Source organism: Fringilla coelebs, assembly GCF_963513975.1.
Source record: "Fringilla coelebs genome assembly, chromosome: 3".
Taxonomy (NCBI): Eukaryota; Metazoa; Chordata; class Aves; order Passeriformes; family Fringillidae; genus Fringilla; species Fringilla coelebs.
The window spans coordinates 97608253-97633922 of NC_140030.1; the positions used below are offsets into that span (position 1 = coordinate 97608253).

The window sequence follows — 25670 nt, forward strand, 5'->3', positions numbered from 1 at the left end:
TTCTCCAGGCCAAACACACCCAGCTCCCTCAGCTGTTCCTCAAAACCACTGACAAGGCAGGCATTCCCGCAGCTTCAAAAGTGACCTTCGCAACACCAGCTAGAACAAAAGAACAAATCCCAGCATAAAAGTCACCAAATAATCATGGATAGTAAGAAACATCACTGAGCATAAAGTCACTCAAAGTCCCTCAAAGGGATCCTGAGGCTCGACAAGGAGGGCTCCAAGACCAAGATGACCCTCCAAGAATGAAAGTTTGATGTCGAGACCAAGATGACCCTCCAAGAATGAAAGTTTCTAAGTGCCAAGGAGGTGTGTACAATGAGGTTTTCTGAGGTAGAAACAGGCAGCAGCTCAGGTCCATAAGGTCCATCCCCAGTGTCCAACCTCTGAACTGCTGGGACCTGAAGCTGCACAGCCCCATCTTGCATCCCATAGCCTGGAGCACACCTCTCCTGTGCCCCAGAGGAAAGTGGCTTCTCCCTCTGCCAACACCTCAGCATGAGGCTGGCTCCCCCTCCTCCTCTTCCTCCAGAGAGCCCTGCTCCAGCCTGTGGCAGCTGCATGCACCTGCTTGTGGAGGTGTCTCCTGGGCAGGACTGAGACAGTTCTGTGACACAGCCCAGCTCAAGCCAGGTCTGTGCTCTCCTGCCTCCTGGCCATGAGGGCAGCTTCCCCTGAGGCCAGCAGTTTCCTTCACAGGGCAATTCCCCTGCCCAAGACAGCCCCAGCATGATGGGAGCAGAAGATCTCAGGGCTGTTGAGAGCTGAGTCTGCACACAGCTCATTGCAGCAGTGGCAAGGCCTGGGCAATACTTGGTTTGATTCCCCCCTGGCAGTTTTTCCTGTAAGAGGAGCCTCTTTACAACAAGACAAGCACACAAGCTCAGTCAAAAACCAGGGCATTAGAGTTGTAGAGGGCACATCCACAAAGTCCTCCTGAAAAGTCCGTAAAACCAGCTGGTGTGTATTTGGATGGCTACTTGAAGCCATACTAGAATGCTTCTCTTGCTGAACTTCAGGACTTTGACCAAAAAAGGTGCCAAATTCACAGGGCTCCAGTCATCTGTCCCAAAATATAGTAAAACCTTTTAACTTGCTTTCCAGGAAGCTCAGGGGAGTGATGAACACACCAAAGGCAAGATCTTCCAAGGTCTTTAGAAATCAGCGACACAGTTAACATGCTTTTCCCACAGTATGTTACAAGTTTAATTGTGCAAAAATACAGTCATCAAGACTTTGCTGAGAAATGGAAACAGTTCCAGTGATGTACGTAGAAAGAGGTACTGTTGTAATCAGAGCAAATAACACTAGTTGTTGAGCCAATCAAGCACTTCAATACACTGAGATCCTGTTCTCAAGTGATTTAGACAACCTGTATTTAACTACTGCACCTCAAGAGAATCAACAAAACAACATCTGGAAAAGATGGAAGCAGAATAACAAAGTTTAAAACTGCACTAACTCAACAATAAAAATGGCTTAGGCTTTCCTACCAATATTTCTTTCAAGCACAGGAAGATGAAGCTTTAAAACTGTATTTCAAAATACAAGATACCAACAACACTGTAGAAAAAAAAAACAAAAGAGAAAAAAAGAAAAAACCAAAAATTTCAGAGCTCTATCCTCTGGGTCCACAACTTAATAGAACAAACACCACACCAGCCCCAAAATAATACATGTGGATAAGAAAGGCATTGCAGAATCCCCTCACCCCCATTATTATCTTCCTGTACTGTGCCTACATCATGGAGAAAAAAAATTTCAAACGAATTCCTCTCCTCTGTGCAACCATGTTTTAACACAACCACACTGGACATTTATAAGGCTGTTCTCAGCAGCTATTTCTTGATCCTAACAAATCTACATGATTCTTCCACAAGTGTGTCAACATCTTCATTATCCTTTTCTTCTGAACTTGGTTCCCAGTCCGAGTCTTCATCAGTAGGTTCACACTCCTCCTCCTCCTCATCTATAAAGCAGTCATTGAGGTCATATTCACTGGCTTCACCATCATTGACATTGTCCTTCTTCACAGCCCTTTTTCCTGTAGCAACAAAAATGTCATGTATTCATGACTAATAAATGTAGAGTTCAAGATCCCTCCCAGAGCCCACATGTAAGTGTCTCATCTCACATGAAAGAATCACCTAAACAGTACGTCTGTCTTCCAGTTAAGCCTCTAGCTATTAGCTATTGCTAATTTAATTTTCTCCATCCATCCATCCATCCATCCATCCATCCATCCATCCATCCATCCATCCATCCATCCATCCATCCATCCATCCATCCTTTATATTCTTAAGTCTTTGGAAGCTATTAGCTTCCTTCACATGAGAGAATAAAATATTCTAGATCACTCACCTCCTATGTTCTCCACTTGCCTTCATGATGGATACTCTGTGTTTCCCTTCTGAAAGTAATTTCATTCAGAAATGCATTTTGGCAGATGTGTTTCAACCTTGCTCTCAACATCTGTGACACCTCTTTTCTTAAATTTCCAAAATTCCTAACTAGCCTGTTAATATTCCAATAATGTCTTATTCTATCCTCAAGTCACAACTCTGAGTAAAATAATTTTCATTCCTTGGCCTCCCACCCTCCCAGTTTTGCATTCTTACCTTATCTAGAAATAACCACGCAATGATACCGGTCTAGCTAACTGATCTGTTGAGCAGTTGTCACCAGCTTTCATATGGAACTATGAATATGGTTTTTTTTTTCCTTTAGCTACAGACCACAGCCCAAATCCTAACTCTTTAAATTAACCATAAACAATTTTCAGCAAACTCTTGAAACCTCAGATCAGAGCTCCAGGCACAAACACCACCACCAGTACCTCACATAGCCAGACTACAGCCTCTTTCAGTCACACTCTTCTGTGAGTGGGAATGCTCCTGTTCCAGAATTACCGTCCTTTTTATGCTTGCTGGCATATTAAGAGACTCCAGAGAAAATTAATCATGCCATAATTGGGAGGGCACATTCATTTCAGGATGTTTCCTTCCAATTTGTCTCAAACCAAGATGCTTTGTTAGCCCATAACCAGCAGAATTTCTCAGCAGAATCACAGACTATTATAGTCCTTGCAGAATTAATTATGTCTTGGAGGGGATGGGTCAAAATGAAGATGCTGAATAAAGTAAAACAAAATCCCCCTTCTCAGACTAAGGTTATGAGAATAATAAGCCCAAGAGCTGCTTATCAAAGAAAAGCCCTTTGCCACTTTCACAGCACTGTGAATGGTATTTTACAACAGAAACAGGAATGCTGGCAAAATACTGATAACTTTCATATTCTTCTTACAAATGTAAGAAGTGCATACTATGTTCTCCCTCCTCATATATCAACACTTTGACTTCAGCAGTGAGTGATGCACTTTCTTTTATGCCTTTCCTCTCCATTTCTTTCCACTGTAGTTTAATTTAGCCCTAAAGCTGATGATTAAGCTCAATTCTGCCTTTTCTCTAGTAGCCTATCTATAAAGATGATCGTGAAACTTTCTATGGAAGTATCTCCTTGATGTGGGGAAAAAAAAGCTTGCTGAATTCTCCTTCCAAAACATTCTGTTTTGAAGTGACCTTATCAGCTTTCTAGAAAACCTACACAAAAGTATGTAGGAGAATCCATGTAGGAGAATCCATGGCTACAGGGTGTTATTCATTTCCGTAGCAACAACCTAGAGAAGTCATTCAGTAGTGACAATTTAACAACAGCATAACTCTGACTTTTTTTTTCAACTCCTTCCGTACAATTATCCCCCAGTAATTTGCCTCAAATTATTTTTCAGAACATTCTCTACAGGCAATTCCGGCAGCAATTAGACTTAAAAGCTAAACATGTTAACTGTCATGTAGAGAGCTCCCCTGTTCTCTTGGCTGGTGGAATTTAAATACACTTGTAGGGAATTTAATCCTGCTGTGTCTAATGGTGCAGTTGCGCCAAATATGACAAAATAAAGGTTAATGGAGCCCTTACTGTCTGTCTGACCCTGCAGGATGTGGTATGATGGCCTCAGGTGTGAACTTGCCGAGTACCACCTTTTATAAACTTTGCCCTCCACAGAGCTAAGTAAACCAGTCAACAAAACATTACAATTTTCTTTAAATAGTAAATATAAACAGAACTTAATAAATTAATTCCCTTCTTTTCCGTGTGTGCAGAATATAAATTCTTCCACAGTTTATTCTTAGTAAGAAAAGTTGAATTTGACAGACTGAATTTCGCTTTTGTGAGCAAGTTTTACATGCTACAAGAGCAGCATTTCTTCCTTCAGACCCTGTCTGACCATCAGATGCACACAAGGGGCAGGGTGGACCCTCCTATTTGGGTAAGGAACGTGCTCCTATGAGAGGCACAGCTGCAATTAAAACCTTCAAGAATAGATTAGGACTTTTAGATATGCACACAGCCCACCCTGCTTCATTCTAAAATCTTCAACACAGTGCACACTTCAACACTCTGCAACACAAATTTCTACCACAGACCTCTGATCACGGTGGGGCTGGTACTTATAACACAGGATACACTAAAGCACACAGGTAACAAACATGCCTCAGAATATGCTGGTGCACAGATATAAGCATAGCAAATATTTGGTGATAGTCAAAGTGCACACAAACTGGATAAGAAAATGGTATGGCAAAGGAATTTCTCAGTGGAAAGTTTATAACAACTTCCTGCATTCACTCAGAACAGAAATAGAGGCCGAAACACTTTGCCTAGAAAGCTAACTACAACTATTTGCACTTTTATTTACTTTCTGTAGAAAGCAAATCTATTTTGAAGATTTCTTTAGGAAATTTCCAGCCTCTCCTTGGTGACCTCAAAGAAGGCAAGCCACTTCCCACTCCCACTCAAAATGCAACAGTTCTACACCCTCCTGCCTTACTCTGGTCACTGAAAGTGAAGACTGCACAGCATCAGACTTTCAGACTGCTCTTTAAAGCTCACTTTTAATTTTAGAAAACATAGGAAGCTTCACATTTGGAAGACGAGACAAATAAGATTCCTAGAAGCACACCTAAGCATGTGTCCTGGGTTGTAAGATATGTGGGTATTCTATTTCTGTCTGTTAGAGGTGGGCAGTTATCGTCTGATATTTGGGCAGTTTTCTTTATCTGTTCCACAACCAATCCTCTCTCCAGGAAATATCTTCTGTTAGTGGGCCACTGAATGTCACCGCATGACTGATAAAATTACATGATCCCATTGTGAGAAGCTCTACCTGGGGGGAGGAGCCAAACATTCCTACCTGAATATAATCTGAGATTTGGAACACCACAGGCAGCCTTTTCCCACTGGATTCCCAGAGGAACAGCCGCAAGGATTATCCACAGACCCAAAAACTTATCTGCTATACACAACACCCAATCCTGCAAACGAGGAATGTCACAGCAAACTTTGAATTCCCCTAATCTACTGAATTCGCCCACCTCCTAGGTAAGATTCTCGACCTACAGCCTTCAAGTGCTCTCCTCTGGATTCCCAGAGGAAGACCAGGCCCATCTACAGCACCACTGGGCCTTCAGAGGAAGACTACACCCTTCTACAGGATCACTGATCCAACACAACCACACCTGTCACTCCAGGAGGACTGCAGCCACCATTTCAACTGGACTGCTACCACCCTGACCAACAGGGTTTCAGGTTGTATTCTGACTCTGTCAGTGGCTTTTTTTTTTTTGTTTGTTTGTACTATTGCATTTGTATTTTCAGTTTTCCTAGTAAAGAACTGCTATTCCTATCCCCACGTCTTTGCCTGAGAGCCTTTTAATTTCAAAATTATATTTTGGAGGGAGTGGGTTTACATTTTCCATTTCAAGGGAGGCTCCTGCCTTCTTTAGAAGACACCTGTCTTTTCAAACCAAGACAGCATGTTTAAAACTTAAGTCTATGTGCCCCCAACATACATAAACTTCTATACTTTGATCCTAACAAGCCCTGAAATGTCAGTACCTCACTGTAAGAGTAAGCAAATTCATCAGCACATGCACAGATTATCACCTGGAAGTTAGTTAAAGGTCAGAGGGAGTATCTCCATGTTGCAGGAGCAATCATTTCTTATATGGCAACCTTAACTAGCTGTGCATGAAATACTGGATTCTTTTCATCCTATTATGGCTGCTGTGTAAGGAGTGAAGACACCATTTAGCCATATATGTCTCTCCTCAAAATAAGTCTGTTTTCTTGTCCGCTTCTAGGAAAATTCTAGGTATGATTATCCAGGAAGACTAGCACAAATGCAACTAAAGGACTATTACTTGTAAGAAAACAAGAAGGATTTTACTAAAATAATGACTATTTTCTCCTCAGCTAAGTATTACCAAGCATCTCCAGCACTATTAAATGCCAAAAAGGCCACAGCAGACCACTGGTGTCCCAGGTTGATGCGCCCACTCATAACTACAGAATACACTCACCATTGCTTGAAGCTCGTTGTCGTGTTCCTCTTCCAGTCACTAAAGAAAGGGAAGTTGTCAGTCAGGACAGAGGGAACCCTACCATAAGGGTTATTCTTAGAGCTGCTACAACAGGAAACTGATCTATTAAACAAATGCTGAAATGGTTGTGCTGTATTTACAGGTATAAAAGCTACTCTGATGCCCCCAAAATATTGTTTTTGTCTTGAATCATTCCCAAGAGATTAATCAGATAAACTGTTCTTAAAATTATTGCCCCTGCCATCTGTAGACAAATGTCATCAAATCTGACTGGGGGTTTTTAAGCAGGAAATTTGAATATTCTAGGGCATTTAAATATTTTACACTACTGTTTCCATAAACGTTATATTCTTTCTTAATAATGTCATAGCCCTGAATCTTCAAAGCAAAATGCATTATTATGACAGATCCCTAAGTGTTTATCGCATTGGGATTTCATATGGAAAAGCTCCAATCCAATAATCAAGAGAAAGCACCACACAAAAATAAAACTAAGAAGTATCTCTTTCAATTCTTTAAGAGCAGACAAAATGTAAACAACACATTCTCCTGTGTTTTTTCACCAAATCAAGTTACTGGAATATAAAAGGACTATGAAGTGTTCGATTAGGAACTCAAATTCAGTTTTAGTTATATTCCCTCCAGGCCTCCAGAGAACATATATGCAAAAATTAGTTCTCACAGTAAGAAAATCACTGGTGAAAAAAACCCAACACAAAAAGATGACAGATATGGTTGCAATATTTTGTTCAGAGCATCAGAATACTTTAAAATTTTATCTTACCTGAGAATTTCTAATTAAAAAAAAAAATCCCAGAAAAAAAATAATCCTAATACAGAGGGAGTTATAAATGGAACTTTATTCCCTAAAGGGAGATCAAAGCATTTTATTGAGATAGACTTGATTGTCCTTGTTGGTCCCTTCCAATTCAGAATTTTCTGTGATTCTGTAATAATTGAACAAATTGGCCTACCTGGAGGTGCACTGTGCTTGTATTCCAGCATGTGCTGGGGGTTCTTCCTGCAAAGAAGAAAACAGTAAAAGCTTGATTCCATCACCATGTTCCACATTTCACAAGTACAGAATTCCCTGGTATTTTATGGATAATTTTCAAGGCACAGCATTTAGATCTGTCAAGCAATAGCCAACATATAAGGACAACAAAATTAACACAAAACCCCTTCAAATTTTATCTGTTGCTTCATCAAAAGAATGATCAATTTTTCATCAATTTTTCTCTATCCCCAAGGAATGAAACACAGATTAAGAAATTACCAACTCATGCAACACAGAGGTTGTCTCATCTGGAAGGAGAGCCAGTTTGTTGTTTAGATAAAGCATCCATTGTACTCCTGAGAAGCACGTTGGCAATTTCATTACTGATATAAGTCTATATCGTTCAGCATGAGATGGAAAATTCATCTCATATATGTTTTTAAGAGAACCACTTTTTCGGCATTAGCTGAGTATCACCAAGGCTTTTTCCTAAGAGCTGTCCTCATTTTGTTACATTTCATGGAGCTCGTCCTTTTTAGGACAACCACACTTTCCAGGAGAAAATGTTTCTGTGCAGAAACAATCGTTAACAGCAGCCACCAGTTTCAATATGCTCCCATAGAAATGCTATTGCCTCAAAATATATCTTCTTGTCCATTGTGCTAATTATGCAGTCTGCTAAATATGTAAAACCTAGATACTGAAAAACAATGGAATACAACAATATTTTGAAGAAAATCAACAGTGCTTAAAAGAAACAGCAGTCAGCCATAGCCCGGATTTTATTGCTTTATGCTTTGTAACAAATAAATCAAGAACTGACTAAAATGTTTTTTTTTTACAAAATCACAACAAATACATTACCAAAATTTAAACTAAAAGTTACAGATCAAGAACAACATGTAACAATAAATCGCTTATATAAAAGAACAATTTACTGTTGAATAATTTAATGTTGAAAAGAGATACAGTGTTGATCTCCAGGTCACTGAATAGGCTCTTTGAGCAGTCAAGTTTTCATCTCTGACAGCTGACATAATTACCAAAATAGTGCTTTTTACTGTGTCAGTGTTAAAAATATGCACAGACTTGGGCACTTTAAGGGTAGCAGTCTGACCACAGTAAATTTTGGAAGGCTACAGCCAAAGTAAACATCAAGAATTAGTCATTATTCTACTGTCCTTCTGCAGCTGCAGGGGAGAACATTCTTAACCTGTCAACAAGAAGAGCAACTTTGCACATGTTTCTCACCTATAACAAGCTGTTCCATATGGACACTCAGGCCGGTTGCCATCATCATCCTGAGCCACCATCTCCATGTTGTAATAGTCATCATCATTAGGATGACTGAACTGCTGGAAGTGAATGGGATTCTTCCTGCAAAGGACAAATACACACTGAAACTGACTGTTCCATTTCAGCACAAGAGAGGACATATAAAACATGTTACTGAATCACTGACAGTTCATTTTTCTGTGGCTACATGAAGAGGAGTTTTTAATGTTTAACTTGATGCATACTGTATTACCTACTTTCAGGACAACAAAAGAAATTTTGTCTTAGCACCTGCTGCAACAGAAGTTAAACCAGGAATTTTTCTATTTCCCATCAGCTTTAAGTTTCAGACCTCCAACACATGCACAAAAGGTTTTATTTGAATTACAAATTAGCATGCTGACATGAAGTTGTACCATAAGACATTAACAACTTCATGTGTGTTTACACCAGTGTTAGTGAGGACAGCACAAGACCATCATCCACAACGTCTTGCTCTACAGCACTTTAATCTGAGGTGAACAAGAAAGGAACACAAATTTATGCATCGCTGAAAGAACATTTCTACCACTTCTAGGCAAGAGCTTTGTACACATGCCACTCAAGACTAGGCAGTCATAAACATCACTTAAAGAAGAGTTGTCTTCCTTCTCGAACTGTTCTAAGTGGTATTTAAAAGAACACAGAAAATCAAGTTCCCACTTCATGAGGGAACTTGAAGTGGGAAATTCATATGACAGATCAAAACAGGCTAAAAAATCACATCAAATTTAACATACTAGTAGCAAAAGCAAATTTACTTTTTCCCTATAATTTCTTGTAGACTTTTTTTCCAAGTGTAATACTGGGAAGCAAGAAATGTGAGATTTTAAAATAAATTATTTTCCAAAAGACATCTGCAAAATACTTTATTGATTACCTCAATCATTCCCTGAGTACATAGCCTCTAGTGTGTTTGTGCAAATTATAAAAGTGAGCTGCCTGCCTCAAGCAGGAGGAATAACAACTTTCAGATACAGAGTAGTTAGTGCTTTAGCTTAGACTTGCTACAGCCGCATTTAGAAGCGGGTATGGAACACACCGAGGTATGGAACACACCTCCATACACAGCAACTTCCTCACTGATCAGAGAAACTCCTTTAAACTCACAAGTACCTCTTCTGAACTTCATAGAGGAGAGTCAATATTCATTTTAGCATTTCAACTACCACTATAATAAAAAAGCATTTGTTACAGCTTTTACAAAAGGATGACTTAAACACTGTGAGCTCTGCTGGCCATTCAGGCCTCCTTCTAGCATTTGCAAAATACCAGTTATTTTAGTATTAATTCTTTAAATCTCCATTTGCTAGGTATCTTTCACTCAGGAAACTCCACAAGCAAGCTACAGATAAACTCTTCCATAAGCCACTTATCAAAGATCCAGTATACCTCAGATCTACTTACATAGGTGATAGGCTTCTTGTACTGGTCTTTTGTTGCTTCTACAAACTGTAGGATAATTGAATAATGTTTCACTAGAAACTATTGCAAGGTTGCAGTCTTTTATTCCATAACGAATTCTCATGAAGCATCACTTCTTGTGACAAATTCAGACTGGCTGCCCACTTCTTTACCCATTAAAATAAATGGGATGAAACCAAATCATTTAGAGGCCATTTGCCACTTTGTTTTCTTATTGCACAGAACTAACATACTTGCAGTAAAAGCAAGAATTCTCAGTCACATGAAACACAGTTTATCTTCTGAAAGGGATACAGCAGCAACTGATGTTCCTTGATTTAATTTTAATCCTTATTCCTACATCAAGATACATAAAGCATCATGGTTGCCATGGAAGGAAGAACTAACAGCTGTCAATTAGCAGATTTATTGTATTTTAGGAGACATCAATTTCCTTTTAAAATGTTGCTTCAAGACCTACTTGGACAACACCAAACAGACATTACTGAAGGAGAGGGGAAAAAAAGAAAAAAAAGTAGGGGAGAAAGAAGGAAGAGCAACAAAAGAGTTGTGATGCACAAGTCCTTGTCACTAGGCTTCAGAAGTCTTTGGGCCAGTAGATGATGCTCTTCAAATTATACATTACCTGTGGAGCACCTCCAACATGTCCTATCTCTTGAACATGTCCTACCTCAGATGCTCAGTAGAAACATCTTTTTTTATCTTAGCTTTACCTGGCTAATTTATACTTATTCTATGTGTAGTGCAACAATACCCCACAAACTAAAAGGAAGCAGAGAAGTGCATAGCTAATAAGCTAACATCTTCCCTTTTTTTCAGACAAACCCTAAGGCTTCTTCCTTAAAGGTTTTGTTTGGGTTTTTTCATATTTATTTGCAGACATAAGATATTTGAGTTACAGGAGCACATCTATCACACTGTAAGTTGCACTCCAAAGTTAATTGTTTCACAAAAAGCCTCAGTGCACAATGTGTTAATTCATTTGATCAAAACAAAATCATTAGGGCTTTACCTGCATGAAAAGTAACCAATTAAAAGCCTATTTTAATAAGAAAGTTTTATTACTGTTTGCCTTCATCTAAACATACTGACACAGTTACTGCAGCTTTGCTTTCACAGAAACTCTAAATTTGTGTACTCAACACTTCACAATGCAGGAAACCATGTGAACTAAAACTATGCAAATAAAACTTTAAAACTTCTTCAGAATCAACGCAATCATCCTCAAGCAGAACTTGAGTATTGCTCAGTGAAATATTTAAGACAGCTATTCATCTGTGTAGCTATAAAAAGCAACTTTAAAAACTTTTTATAAAACAAATTTAACTAACCAGTTCAGAATCCCTGACTCCTCACAATCTCACGCAGAAGACCCCTTGCCATCTCATGGGCTTATTTCTTCAGTTACTGAAAGAACCTCCTAGTGAAAATGTAATGAAATACAAGCACTGCTTATAAAGCCATAGAATTCAAGCCTGAAGTTATGCCATGACTGCACATAACATGTTTGTAAGTTCTATATTTTAATTTTAATTAAAATATAGGAGACAGGACTCAAGAAAAAAAAAAGACAGATGCAGGTCTTTAGCTGCCTGATTTACAAGCTTAGAGTGAAAGGAAAAATACTTATTTTCATAAACAAACAGCAAAGTATTTAGAAAAACCCACAAACAAGTCCAAACATTGGTTGAGCATCCGCTGCTCTGACAGTTTGGGAGAGATTTACACACCCCCAGTCAGCAGAGAACTGCGCTCCAGGCTACGACAAAAGGACTGAATTGTGGAAGAAAGATTCCGAGTTCCAGTTTCAGACACGAGAGTTCAGCTCTACTATACCTCTTCTATGGTGGCCCTTAAAAAGGTGGTGGTGGTGGTAGATTTATCTTAATTCCCTATTCTGCTAACTTCAGAAATGCAAGCAGCAGACAAAAACATGTGACAGAATTCAGAGGGCAAGTTCCTTGATAACAAATAAAGGCAGCTACAACATACACAGAGCACTTTGTCTCCTAATGATAACAGCAGCTCCTTTGAATTTGGCCACCTCAGAAAGTGACACTGAATGAAGATGACAAGAAGACTCCTTGGAGCAAGAGATGTGCATCAAGTTTAACTCTTTCAAAAGCAGTGTCTTCAAATAAATGAAGAAGCTAAACTATGGGTTACAAATTTACTTGCTAAATGTTTGCTACAGGCTAATAGAAATGTAGTCAAATAACTAGAACTAACATTTAATCTTTGCTATAACATGCTTTTGCCACCATAAAGAAACAACTACTTAGGGGCCTTGAACTAAAAGCAAATACAGAGACTACAAAGCATATTTCTTTTGCTGCAAGCAAACAAGTTGAGTTTCATAATATTTCCTGAAGATCAAAGCAGACATTTTGATTCTCCCTATTTACCAAATTCTCCCTATTTTTCTCCCTATCTGACACAGTAAGACTGCTATTTGTTATTTCAGAACATTCTTTTCTTTTTATAAAGCAATACTTTCCAAAAGTATTGCTGCCAAATGTTTCACAATCAGGAGACCCAGGAAGAAATGTGCACATACAGACTCCTACTCCCTATTACCAGTACCTAAGATTTGCCTTCCTAAAGATAAGGAATATTTCTTCATAGCAGAGCATTAAATCTCTTTAATACCCACATAGGGCAAAACCTGTCTCAGAAAAATTCAAAGTAGCTGGAGGAAACCAGAGGCTGCATTTGCACAACTGGATCAACAGAACTGTCTAATAAGACATGCTTTTCTCATAATCATTAAGAGGCAAAAATGAGATGTGTCAAAGTTACATGAAAACTGACATGTGATGTGCTCATGAACACAACAGCTTTACACTTTTGATATTCAGTTATCTCAGCATCAGGCTCATTGAAGATACAGGAAGCCAGTCACTTGTGCTTGTTTGGTTCCTTACCAAACTCACTGCTTTTATTATTGCTGAAGCCCCTTGGGGGAAGATAAAAAAAGTCACAGGATCTGCTGTTTCCTGGATTAGCCTTTTGTATTTACAAAAAATTACATGGGATTATCTAGAGCTCAAAACCTTCTCCTAAATGTAGTTCACAGGTCAGTGGGCATTTTCTAGACTCAAGAGCACCTCTAGATTTCATCCTTCCCTTCAATGTAACACCACAGGACACCACACATCTTTTCTGGCGAGAAAGAACTAGCAGGAAGCCAGGCACCCAGCACTGGTGTTTTGGAACTTCTCTGGAATATTTGCATGACAAATCTTCTACCATGTCCATCTTGAAAGGATATGAGTGAAAAGAAGAGGAAAAGCCCCTCTTATTCCTCACTTGTAGTATTTCTAAAGACTGTCCGGATAAGAGTTAATGATGAGTTCTAAGTATGCTTTGTTCTGGTTTTAGGGGTGACTGAAAGCTTTAAAAAAATTGCAGAAACATCAAGCTATAATAAGAGAAATTCTTGATTATTTATGGATGACAAAGAGTAAGTATTTTAAACATTCAGATCACAAAGCAGGCAGTAACTTCAATAAATACAGTAATCTTTTATATAAGTCTCATCGGCTAAAAAAAACAAACCTACAGGGTCTGTGTTGGGCATTTGAACCTTCTATAAATATCTCTTCTCCCTGCTAGTACCTCATACCATACATACAGGTCTTTTATTTCTTTTCCTTTTAGGATGGACCTTTACATTTTATTTACTGCAACACTTCATCTTTTAGTTTGCTCAAATACTTCATCACTTGTTTGGGTTGTATTAGGAGTTAGCAAGACATCCCGGCTCCTCCTTTTATCCTTCTAAAATTTGTGTTCTGCTGTTTGTTTCTCATCAGATCCCTGTTCAACAAAAGATTTTTTTCCAAATCAAAGCTTATAACAGCTTTACAGTTTTTTCTTCAATAGCTAATACATTATTCCTGAATAACAAGCTAGACCAAGCTAGTATTGGTTTTGCTTTACCTGTAACAGCCACTTCCATACTTGCAAGGTATCCTCTTATGCTGTATCTGTTTGGAGGAGCTTTCTGAAGCATCTGCACTTCTGGCTGAATCAGAAATTTCAGTGTTGTAGTCCAGATTTGCATCAGGCTCAAGAATCCTTTCCTGATCACCAAGACACTGGGAAGTCCTGCCCCAGTGAGCTTGTCGGCTTGTAGAACCAGCAAAGTGTTCTTTGTTTTCTGTTTCCTCAATTCTATTGTCTTTACTGGAGATCTGACCTTCTCTTTTAGACCATTTGCTAAGCATCTGCCTATCATTTTTTTCCAGAGAATTTCCAGGGTTTGCTGTTTCAGTCTTGCCACTTCCTTCCATATCTCTCATGGTAGTCTCAAGAGGAAATTCAGATGTATTCTGTGGAACAAGGTTAAATTTTAAAAAACCTGAAAATTTACACTCCTCAGAACGAAAAGCTTTGAAGCAAAACTGTGCCTCATCATCCCTGCTTTCAAAATCAGTCACAGAACAGCCCGATTTAGAAAGGACCTTGAAAGTTCATCTGGCCTAGACTTTAAAAATCTTCACTTCCTAAACTCAAGTTCACTGCTAAACACAGCTGCTGAGTGAAAACCTCAAGTTCAGAAAACACAAAGAGAAAAACTTATCTTGAAAGAAAAACTTAAAGAAAAACTTGTCGAACAGCTTCCTTCGTCAGCTTCAGTTCCCTCACATGACCTGTTGTCTCATCACCTCAGTTTGTGAACAGTCCAAGAACTAGTTTAAATTAACTTACAATTTACAGTACTGCTCCTGAAAAATTAATGGGGATTATACAGGTGAAGATGTAGTAGACTGTAGAAGAATGTAATTTGGATAGACTCCTACCCATGAATCAATTTAAATGATTAAGGAATCACTTACTAATTTAATGAGTTTCTTAATAATTTAAGCACACAGATACATGGAGTATATATGCATTTGTCTATATGGAAGATATATGGGAACTCAGGACACATACCCTGAGGTTAATCCCACACTGATACATCTTAAATGCTTCAGCTCATGACTCTAAATTACAACAGTCTGTCATAGACGCCATTAAGCAAATATTTAAGTTTTGACACTTACTGCATTTTAAATTTTGGAAAAAAATGTACATTTAAAATAAGAAATGTGTTCTTTAGAAAAAGAATTTGAGATACACAACTGTGGAAAAAACACTGTCCTGACAATTGAGACATTACCTGGAATGGTATTGCATTCAAGGCTGAACTACTTTGATACATCTTAGAACAATTCAAATGTCTGTGAATTCTAAAGATTATTATCTATGTTTCCCCTCCAGTAAATTTATACATAATTGACACAGGTGTGTTTTGCAGAGCTTGAAAATCAACCATTTCCTACTGGATTTTGTTCCTTTCCAAGCAAGTCTCATAAAATGTTATCCAAAACCAATTACATTTGAGCAGCAACTTGATTAAGAAAGGGCAAAGTCAACATTAACATCAGATGATCCTGACGGAAGCACATTTAGTAACTCAACTAGGAGACAAAGCCAACTCCCAAAATACAGCTCAGCAAACAACTGCAATTTAAGAAATAAGCCTTTCTTTGCAAAAGAAAGCATAAATGACTATTATTTGCCACTACCACTTCTGAGTGGTAGTGTATTTCCATGTACCATGTATTTCCACCCATTGCCTGTACTGTACATAAGGAGACAGAAGGCTCACACTGATTCCCTGGTTAAACACCATGCTGTGATCCAGGGAAACCAAAAGCCACCAGCACTCAGCACTGGGACAGCCTCTGGTGGCTGCTGCCAACCACAACAATTCAGATATTTTTGCTTTCTTCCTTACAGACCATTTTCTCAATCACCTTAAACACGACAGCAGGGCCATGATTTAGGCTCTGCTATCCAAATTACAGTCTTTCAGAGCTCTCTATGGTTACTACTCTTGCTTTCCCTAATACATCAGTTTCTCTGCAAAGTCCTGAAAGCAATTTCTTAAAGTGTACTTGAAATTAAAATTATTTTTATGAAATTATTAGGTGAAAACAAGTAAGACTTCCTACATACAAATCACAAAATTGAATAATTCATTACGTTGTCACCCATTTTATAACCAGGCAAAGAGAAAATAGCTCAGCAACTACTATTAATGGACCTAGTGGACCACTGTTATACCAAAACTACTACTACTACTTGCTCTTTATGCACAGTTTTTTTCAATTAACCTTAAAACCAAAACCCCAATAATTTTCAGTGTCAGAAGCATTTTAAGAATTTTATCAGATCCTAGAACACACCCAGTCATTAAAAACATCTTCCAGAGTGGTTCACTTAAAGGAAACAAGTCAGTGAAACTCTTGTTTGCTCTCACCAGAATATGCTTTGTTTGACTTTAGCAATGATCCTTCTCTTTTCACCACTTGCAGGATGTTGTTAGTAAGGATTTAACTGCCTATAAATGCAGCTATACTGTGAGGTCACAGAGACTTGACCAGCTGGACCAAAGGGTCTGTTCACTCATTGCCACAAATAGTTTTGGGTGTCAGGTTACTTTTTTTTCCTTTGTTTGACTCAGATTTGGAGATGGTGGCATAAGCACACTCCATGCTACCTTCCTTTGAAACACAGCAGATGCTGAGCCACACACCTTCCTCATCTGACCATAAACCCTCACTACTAGAATGGCAATAGCTTGGGCAAAGCCCAGTGTTGCATTGCATTAGTTTCACACCACCACCTATCCCCAAAGGTTCTCAGAAAAAGAAGCCACATGCACCAGCCACTCCTAGGAGAAGTGCTCTGGCCCATGTGCTCCTCCTTTGTAGCAGGCTCCGGGATTGCTAGGGCCCCATGGAGGGAAGAGGCTTAAAATGCCAAGTCACGGTGAAATAAGCCCCTCTCTTCTGCCTTTCAGACCCCAACTTATCTCTCTGTAACCCCACAGGTCACTTCTCCTTAACCCCTCCTACTGGACAATTTCTGATCCCCCCTTGCCCTATATAATGGGCTGCTTTAGCCCATTCTGGTGAGAAGAGATTCGCTGGAACCCTTCACAGACCCCCAACAAAGCCATCGCTGTGGAACGCCAGGATTGCCTTCTCCTCTCTCGCGTCTGCCTGCCAGCCGGCCTGCAGAACACCTTAGCAAGCAAGAGCTGAACTCAAATGAGCTGATAATCACTAAAAAGAGCTGATAAACCTCCCGCTTGCTAAAGGAAGCCAGCGGCTGAGAGCAGCTTGGGTTTCGGGCAGTCTGTCCCCTAAGGACTGGGCTATCCGGCAGCGCTGCCTGCTCGGGGGCAAATCTGCTCTCAGCAGGAGGCTGGAATACTGCTTCTTGCTGCAAAGTTCTCAGTCTGGTACTTCCGTGGGACATTTGGGGTCCAAGTCCCAGATGCTTTGAAGGAAATGCAGAAAACCAGATCTCTGAGGCTTCCATGATCCTTGCTACAGAGCTATCCAAAAGACTGGTATTTCAAAACAACAAATCATGATCAGAACACATAGAACAAAAAGTTATGTTGCAGACCCAACTTTCAACATGACATTGCCAACAACATTCTCATTTTTTGCAGTATCATGGCTCTGCCCTGAGCCAAAAAGTTACCTGAGATAAAGGAACAGGGATGGGAAGGCAGCTTCTTTTCCCTTGGTCTTGCTTTCCACCTTCAAAATCCTCTATAGTTTCTTCAGGAGGTAATCTTTTTTTCTGCTGAACATGTACTTCTGATTTTAATGACTCTATAAGACCTTCTCCCCTTCCTTGGCCTTTTTTCCTTCTACTACCTTAAAAAAAAAAAGAAAAAGGGCACTTTTGGAATGCAACTTTTTAGTGAAATCCTAACACTAGAAATCATTAAAGCAGAACACCGGGCACATGGCATGAGAAACAGCAGCAGTTGTGAAAAAGACTTTTTAGACAGTTCCAAAGTTTGCATGTATCCCCAGTTCCCTCAATGTTGCATGTCCCAGCTAGATGGTGACAGTGAGGGTGACAGTCCCCCTTTTCCGGGGCTCCGCAGAGTCCCAGCTACCAGTGGAGGCGCAGCGCGGAACAAAAAGGCCACAGCAGCAGCAGGGCCTGGGGTGCCACTGGGTTACTTTAGACGATGTTACACTCGGGGTCCCAGGCAATGAGCTGGGGGCAAACAACAGCTTATAAAGGGGAGCAGGTCCCAAGGGAGGATACAATGTAAGAACTGTGGGTGGAACACAAGGCAGGGAATACAAGGGAGGAAAACTGCTTGGGACAGGAGGGGTTAACAGCTGGATGTGAGAGAAAGGGGTTTGAAACTTGGCAGAAAAGTAGCTAAGTAGCAAAAAGATAAGACACCTGGCTCAAGTGAATAACAAAGGCAGGTCTGTGTCCCTCTAAAACAGGGGGAGAAAAAACCTCAAAAGGACAAATCAAACAACAACCTGCAAAATAAAAACACACTGCAACACCTCAAGGTCAGGCCTTGAGATATATCTCACCCACACAGCTCCTAATGTCAACACAGAAAAAACCAAAACATTCAGTCCTTGAAATAAACATTATATTCGCACATATAGCAAATGTTATAATACTGGCAGAGAAACAAATATACAAACAAACTCCACTCCCCCAAAAATACAATACAAAAGCACAAACATAAGAAAACTATTACACCAGTACAGGACTCAACGCCATGAAATTTTTATATAAATATGGCAGGAAGGAACAGTCTAGATTTAGAAGGGAGATGAAAGAAAAAAATACCGAAACACAGATTTTCTTTGTCATATAATTTTTTCCCAAACTAGCTTTTGAGGAGAAGAATAGGCAGTGTGGTGGATGGCACATGATTGAGGTTTTTAAAGCTACAGTTGCCCTCACCAGTGCACACAGACACTAGTATTTACATCAAGAGGGAAGAAGCAACTGGCCAGACACTGCACAACATACTCGTGTGGGCTTGCTTGAATGTTAAGAGCCAAATCCATAACAGCATCTCAGCAGAAAGAGCAGCTGGAGGGAGTCACTAGAGTAGAGCTGCTGCACACAGGGGAGCAGAGACACACCAGCCACAGTTCATATACTTGGACTGATCTGCGAAGGAAACTCAAGTTTGCACCCAAACCACTTCACACCTCCCCACAGAAGGGCAGACAGGGTGGGGTGGGCTGTGTTCAGCACAGGGAGTGACAGAAAAACTTTCACCCTCTCACTTCTTTGGCCCTCTTGTTCCATCAACAGAAGTCACAAAGGCAATAAATGCCATGTAGAAAGTTTGTCTAATGGCAGTTTTAGAAGCTCCCAGGAGCAAAGGCAGCCGTGTTAGAAAGTCGTCTTAAGCTTGTGCCAATGCATAGGCACCTTGTGTGTCCCACTGACAGGGACTGAAAACAGCCTTCTGCTGCTGTCACTGCTGCTAGGCAGCAGCAGCAGTTGACACATCCAGCAGTTTCTTTCCCCACAAGAATAGGAGGGAATGCAACGCTATTTTAGCCTTATGTTGGTAAGAATCTATCAGACTGTAATGAACTGCTTCTCCTAGGAATTAACTTTGGACTAAATAACCAAGTTTAATTCAGTAATGACTAAAAAACTAGCATGCAACATCACCCAAACCCTTCTACCTTTAAAACCTGTGAAATTAAGAATCTAAATTTAGAAGGCAAAACATCAGTGACTTAAGTGTGGAGAACTCTAGGAACTAAAGAGACAGAAACTACTTAGAATTTGCATACAAAATAGGCAAGTTGACAGGAAAGGGCTCCTGAATGTCCAGTGCTCAGCTGTACAGACAGAGTTTATTATCTAGCATCAAAAACAAAAGAACAGAAAGAAAATTAACTGATGAAAAAGAGCTCTATCACACCCATAGGACTGATGACAAAGGAGACAACAGAAGTCAGTCTTTGTCAGCTGGCCCCACACAGAGCATGGAAAGAGAAGTAGCAAATTAATACTTCCTACCACCACCAGTATAATTTAAAAAATTATATCAAAGCACAGAAATGCATGTTGGAATGCAATCATTATCACACTGCAAACCTACCTCCCATCTTAACAGGCTTGGAAACCCTCTGCACCAGAAGATCTCTTTCCAGCATCCAAGATGGAAGCACTCTCTTTCTTTGAATAGATTTTGACTCTTTGCTTTCATTATTGTCAGAAAGAGGAACCTGAAAGAACATTTACTGTTTAGTGCCTTTATCCAGTTACAGAAGAATGGGGGGAAACCAGACCACAGTTTATACTCAGTTATGCCCTTCAAAAGCAGTCTGGGTAACTTACTTCTTGTATGGGGACCATTGCTCAAATATTTTAATTTTTTTGCAGTTTCCACACACTCAGAAAAACAACATTTATAGGAACCTTCATGCAGTAAAAACAAAACAAAATAAAACACAACTTCTTAGATCTTTGGAATAAATATCTAAAAGGCTACAAACTGAAAGATTCATAGAAGAGCTTTACCATCACTTTGCTCTAGAGTTTCCCTGCATAGATATAACAGAAAGAGCAAGTTTAGCTAAAGTCAAACTAACATTAACAAGTATGTCCAAGAAAAAAAAAAAAACAAAACCCCACAAACATAAGTCTTTCTTAAATTCCTACAATTTATTTCTCCAGAAAGTATCCAGACTCTAAATCTCTGTAAAAACAATGCAAATACACCAAAGTCACATTAATTATTTATTGAAACCAACACTCTAATTTTAAATTTCCTGAGCCAGTCCACCCCAGGGATCTCAACTACAGCAAAGGCTGACATTTCATTTGTATAGCGAACATAACACCTCCTTAACTTTCAACACATGCTTACAAATACTAAACTTCATTAAAAACTTAAACACCCACCAAAAATCTGGAAGTAGCATCATTATTCCTTGTTTGTGCAGCTCCCTGTACCTCAGAGCTGGAACATGCTGGTTCCATTAACAATGGAATACAGGACATCTCAACAGCATGAACAGTTTTGCATCAGCCTCCTGATTTTTTCCTGACAAAACAAAATCAATTTTATCTACTCACACACTACAAATATACACATGCACTTTTGACTCAAACACAAAAGTTGGTCTGAATGCTTGCCATTAACAAATGCAGTTTGAAACCGACCATCAACATTCTCTTAACATCACATGTTAACATAACAACATCATCTCTTAAGCTTACAGAGGAAATAAATGCACCTTCCTTTTAATAGACTCTCTAATAACTGCTGACCACAACTGTGCTGTTTTGGGGCTTAAGTACATAATTTACACTGGTTGTTGCCATGACAAAACTTTGAGAAAGCTGAAACTGCATCTTAGAATTTGCTTTATGGTAAATCTGCCCAACTGCCCAAAATCTGATCCTACTCTAAAAGTCAGGCAACAATTTTAAGATGCAGTTTTCAGGATCAGATGCCCAATTAATCAAGCACTTCCCAGCAAGTTCTCACTACAAGCTATAAGCCTGCAGCACGGAAGTGACAATAGATACGCAGGTGCTAGATTCAAAAGCCACAGTTCAGAGCCACTACCTCTAAAAAGCTTTTTAGGTTATAAAAGCACACCCAAACTGTAACTGGTTTTCCTTCAACACATTGCCTTTTCAGTACTCAATTCACCACCACAAATCATCAGGGAAAAATAAGTCTAATTGCTGGAGTATTCCCTGCACAGAATCACTGGGGAGTCTCTGCCAACCCTTCAAGAACTTTCTGCACTGCAGAGATGGCACACTGACCAGCTGAATTTCCTCTTTGTCACCCTGTGAAGAGAAACACCAAAGGCTAAACTCTGCCCTCACCCCTTCAGCAGGGTCTCACAAAACCCCAGGATGGGTGAGGTTCAATGGGACCACAGGGGGTCATCGGGCCCCAGCTCCCTGCTCAAGAAGGACCATCCCAGAACGCATGGCACAGGATGGCATCGAAATGGTTCTGGAATATCCCCACTGAGGGACATCCCTCAACCTCTCTCGGCAATCTATTCCATGTGCAGCCAAGGCACAGTAAAGAACTTCTTCCTTATAGTCAGGGGGAACTTCTGTGCATCAGTTTATGCACATTGCCTGTCCTATAGTTCTGCACCAGTGGGCACAGCCTGGTCCATCCTTTTGGCACTCTTCTTCTAGATACTTATACTCATGAATGAGGTCTCCTCTCAGCCGTCTCTTCTCGAAGCTGATCAGGCCCAGCTCCCCCAGCCTTTCCTCCTACGAGAGATGCTCCACTCTCCCAATCATCCTCGCTGCCCTCCGCTGGAGCCGAGATTTCCCCGCCCCGTCCACCCACGGCAGAGCTGCCTCGGGGCTACAGCGCTCCCCACGGAGCGGACACGAACGACTCCGGCCCTGGGAGCGGGGGTCGCTCTCTCGGGGCCGCGGCTCTGCGGGGCCGGGCCGACCTCACCTCGGGGCTGCCGGAGCCGCCGGGACAGGGACGGAGGTGGTGCCGAGCCCGGCAGGAGCTGCTGCCGCCGCCTGATGACGCGCGGCCGCCCCGTGACGCGCAGCTTCCCCGGGCCGCGAGGCGGCGCCGCCTCCGTGCTCCCGAAACTGCGGAGATTCGCCGCGGAACCAACGCCCCAGGCGGGCGACGGGGACATGGCGCCAGGCAGGCACCCAGCCCAGAGCGCTGCCGGCGGCGGCCGCCCGCACACAGAGAGGCCGCAGTGACGCCTCCCCACCCCGAGGCCGCGGGGATGGACGCGGAGCGCGCTGCCGGCCGGGACAGCGCCGAGGGAAGAAGAGGAGGACTCGGTGACTTCGTGTCTGCCCTTCCTCCCGAGATCACCTCCCGGATTTTCAGCGGGCTGGATGTCGAGAGCTTGTGCCACGCGTCCGTGACGTGCAAGGGCTGGCACCGCGTCATCGAGAGCAACGAGCGGCTGTGGCGGCACCACTGCTTGGCCGTGCGCGCCGTTTGCCAGCGGGAGATCGACTGCGACCGAGGGAACGGCTATTCCTGGAAGGTAAATCCACCTCCAGCGGCTGAACACCGGCAGTGACATAAACGAGAATGCTGGGGGCCAATAGAAAAGTGTAAGGAAATTACATCAGCCCGTCACGCCCATCCCAGAGGTGTGGGGGGAACGGCTGCGGTAACGGCGTAGGTCGGTATCGCCTCCCGGCAGACGGACATGTGGTAAAATACCCTGGGAAATAAAGCAAAGCTGTCCGTTTTCCTACCCAGGACACAACCTGTCCGTCCCGGCATTAGTCCTCATGCTGCCCCGCACAGCCTCAGCGCTGACCTTCGTCATACACAAGCCCTAACCCGGGGCAAAGGCCCGCGTTCCCGCAGGCAGGGCCGGCAGGGACTAGGTACCAGAACTCCGATAAGGGGTGTGTGCTCTCTGGTTGTATTTTGTGGGAGTAGATCTGCTGGTTAGGAATGACTGCTGAAAAATCATCCTGGATAGTGCTGTCTCAATACACCTCAAGTGACACACATTCAGGAGGAAAAAAAAATGGGGAATAGAAAAGGAGATGAGCAGGAGCTTTTATAAACTGTCCAGAAACTCTCCCGACGCACAGACTGCACTGAGGAGTTTGCAGCAGGTTTAGCTCCAGAACCTGCTGGATGATCTCTCACTGTTGAACCCAGCCTGGAAGTTGAGATAGATCAGGAACTGATCAGGTAGACCAGATAGGTGGTTCCACAGATTACTCTGGGCCAGCTATAGGGTACTCTCCCACCTTATTTTAGGTGGTGTGTTTGAGAGCACTGGAGGGGTGAAAGGAGAGAAGCAGCAGCAAAAGAAGCAAAAGCAGACGCTGGACTTTGACATTTCAGTAAAGTTTCTGCAGTGTGAGGCCCAGCTATGAGCAGATAGTGGTTACCCTTTCAGTGTATAGATCTTGCTACCCTTGCACAGCAATTTCCAGAGCTCCCTGCACTGATTGTCTGTTTTATCTGGAGGGGATTTGAAATGGAAGCTACAAACGCACCAAGTCTACATTTTCTTGCCCTTAATGGCTGGCAGAAGAGAAGAACCCAGCCAACCTCCAAACAAAAGAAAGGTCTCAGCCTAAACAGAAAGTGGAAGGTGCCTTTTTTAAAGGAGTAAGACAAATTCCTGGTTTGGGTTTTTCATCTTGACCACCAAAGAATTGAGGCAGGAACAGAAAAGTTCTGCTTCTTGGCAGCATTGCCCTTTCCTGGACTTAATGTCTAGATATGCAAAGACACATTCCAAATCCCTTTTCTAGCACTACTCTTCTAGTGTAAACTTGTTATATTGAATGCAATTTAAATTGGTTCCTTTCCGAGATCTGACTATATGTTTTTCCACCAGATTACATTGTTGAGAAACTACTGGAAAAGCAAAGTGAAGCAAGAATGGCTTAGTGGGAAATACAGCAACATTCCTTCACAATTCAGTTTGCCAGAGAAAAGCATGTATCCAATGGATGTCGACACGTGGGGAGAAATCTTGGAAGCAGAACTTGAGAGATAATAAACCAGTGCTGATTCTTGCAACTCAGACAGCTTTTGCCAATAGCAGACATACTGTTCAGCAGTTGTGAAACTGATTTTGCACTGATTATGAATTTGTGATGAAAACTTCTCCAAAAAAACGTTATGGGTGCCTTTTTTTAATTTGCATTTTACTGTATTAATTTTATGTAAAATTCTAAAAACAACTAAATATTCATTTGTAATTTATATTTATAAATTTAATGTTCTATTGCACTGTCAAAAATATGCCAATTATAATTTTTTGTTTTGGAAGAGATGATTTTTATATTAAAAAAACAAAACCAAAAACAAACAAACAAAAACCAAAAACCAACCAACCCCCAAAAACCCCCAAGGTGTGTTTGACCTTTTAACATGAAGTGTATCGTATCAGCAGTGCATGAGAGCCCACAAAGGAAGGCTGGGGAAGGGACAAATCCAGGCACTGGAAAGAATCCTCGCCGAGAGAGAGAGCATGTGGAGTTGAGCCCAGCCCCTCACCCCCTCGCCCAGATCTCACTATATCTCTGCCCTTTCCAAAGAAAAAAAAATCCTCACCTACGAGACTGCAGCCAACTGCTCTCCCTCCCCCTTGGCTACATGTTTTGTCTCTCTTAAAGTACCATTGTTATCATTTCTTAGGCAACAGATGGGGAATAATTCCCTGAGGAAAAAAAAAGGGGAAAGGAAAAAAAAAAGAAAAATCCTAACCTCCAACAGGTGTAACTCAGAGTAAAGAGCATTCCTAAATACAGGGGATGTACCAGAAAGATCAATGAATTGCAAACACTGCTTCCACTATTGTCAGCTGTTCTGCTCCAAGATTATATCTATTATTAGCTCAAATTAAAAACAAAAAACCAACACAAAAAGGCATACCCGAGCACATTGAGGGTACTGCTTCACTCCCTGCTCACAGCATGTTTTACACTGACTTAAGAGAGCTAGAAGTGCAAAAAGTGCATCTAAGTTAATCAAGATGAAAACAGTACTAGCAGTACATTCTATCAAATTCTATATCACCTCAAATCTGCCCAGTTTTTTTAATCATAGCATAGGGAAACTGCTCAATAATGGATCTAGTTCCTCACTTTTCTCATCCAGCCTTCTCTCTTACCTCTAGTCTGTA

The 25670-nt window shown here is 41.1% G+C and overlaps 2 protein-coding genes across 2 annotated transcripts; one reads left to right on the top strand and one right to left on the bottom strand.

Moving 5' to 3' along the window:
* Window positions 1-1191: 1191 nt before the first annotated feature.
* Window positions 1192-22596, bottom strand: APLF (aprataxin and PNKP like factor). Its single transcript, XM_084203471.1, has 9 exons — window positions 22490-22596; window positions 20947-21088; window positions 20137-20267; window positions 17725-17899; window positions 14122-14513; window positions 8692-8817; window positions 7418-7464; window positions 6423-6461; window positions 1192-2047 (listed from the first exon to the last, which is right to left on the bottom strand). The coding sequence occupies exons 2-9, from the start codon at window positions 21043-21045 to the stop codon at window positions 1842-1844; spliced, it is 1215 nt and encodes a 404-aa protein (XP_084059597.1). The 5' UTR covers window positions 21046-21088; window positions 22490-22596; the 3' UTR covers window positions 1192-1841.
* FBXO48 (F-box protein 48) lies at window positions 22392-25436 on the top strand. The gene is made up of 2 exons (XM_084203472.1): window positions 22392-23051; window positions 24378-25436. Exons 1-2 carry the CDS (start codon window positions 22782-22784, stop codon window positions 24537-24539), a joined length of 432 nt encoding a protein of 143 aa, XP_084059598.1. The 5' UTR covers window positions 22392-22781; the 3' UTR covers window positions 24540-25436.
* Window positions 25437-25670: the final 234 nt, after the last annotated feature.

Coding starts and splice junctions, on each gene's coding strand:
- APLF (XM_084203471.1), bottom strand. CDS start 21,045: ATGTCCTGTATTCCATTGTTAATGGAACCAGCATGTTCCAGCTCTGAG. Junction 20,268..20,946: donor ATGCTACTTCCAGATTTTTG/GTGGGTGTTTAA, acceptor ATGTTCTTTCAG/GTTCCTCTTTCTGACAATAA. Junction 2,048..6,422: donor ACAACGAGCTTCAAGCAATG/GTGAGTGTATTC, acceptor TTGTTGCTACAG/GAAAAAGGGCTGTGAAGAAG.
- FBXO48 (XM_084203472.1), top strand. CDS start 22,782: ATGGACGCGGAGCGCGCTGCCGGCCGGGACAGCGCCGAGGGAAGAAGA. Junction 23,052..24,377: donor GGAACGGCTATTCCTGGAAG/GTAAATCCACCT, acceptor TTTTTCCACCAG/ATTACATTGTTGAGAAACTA.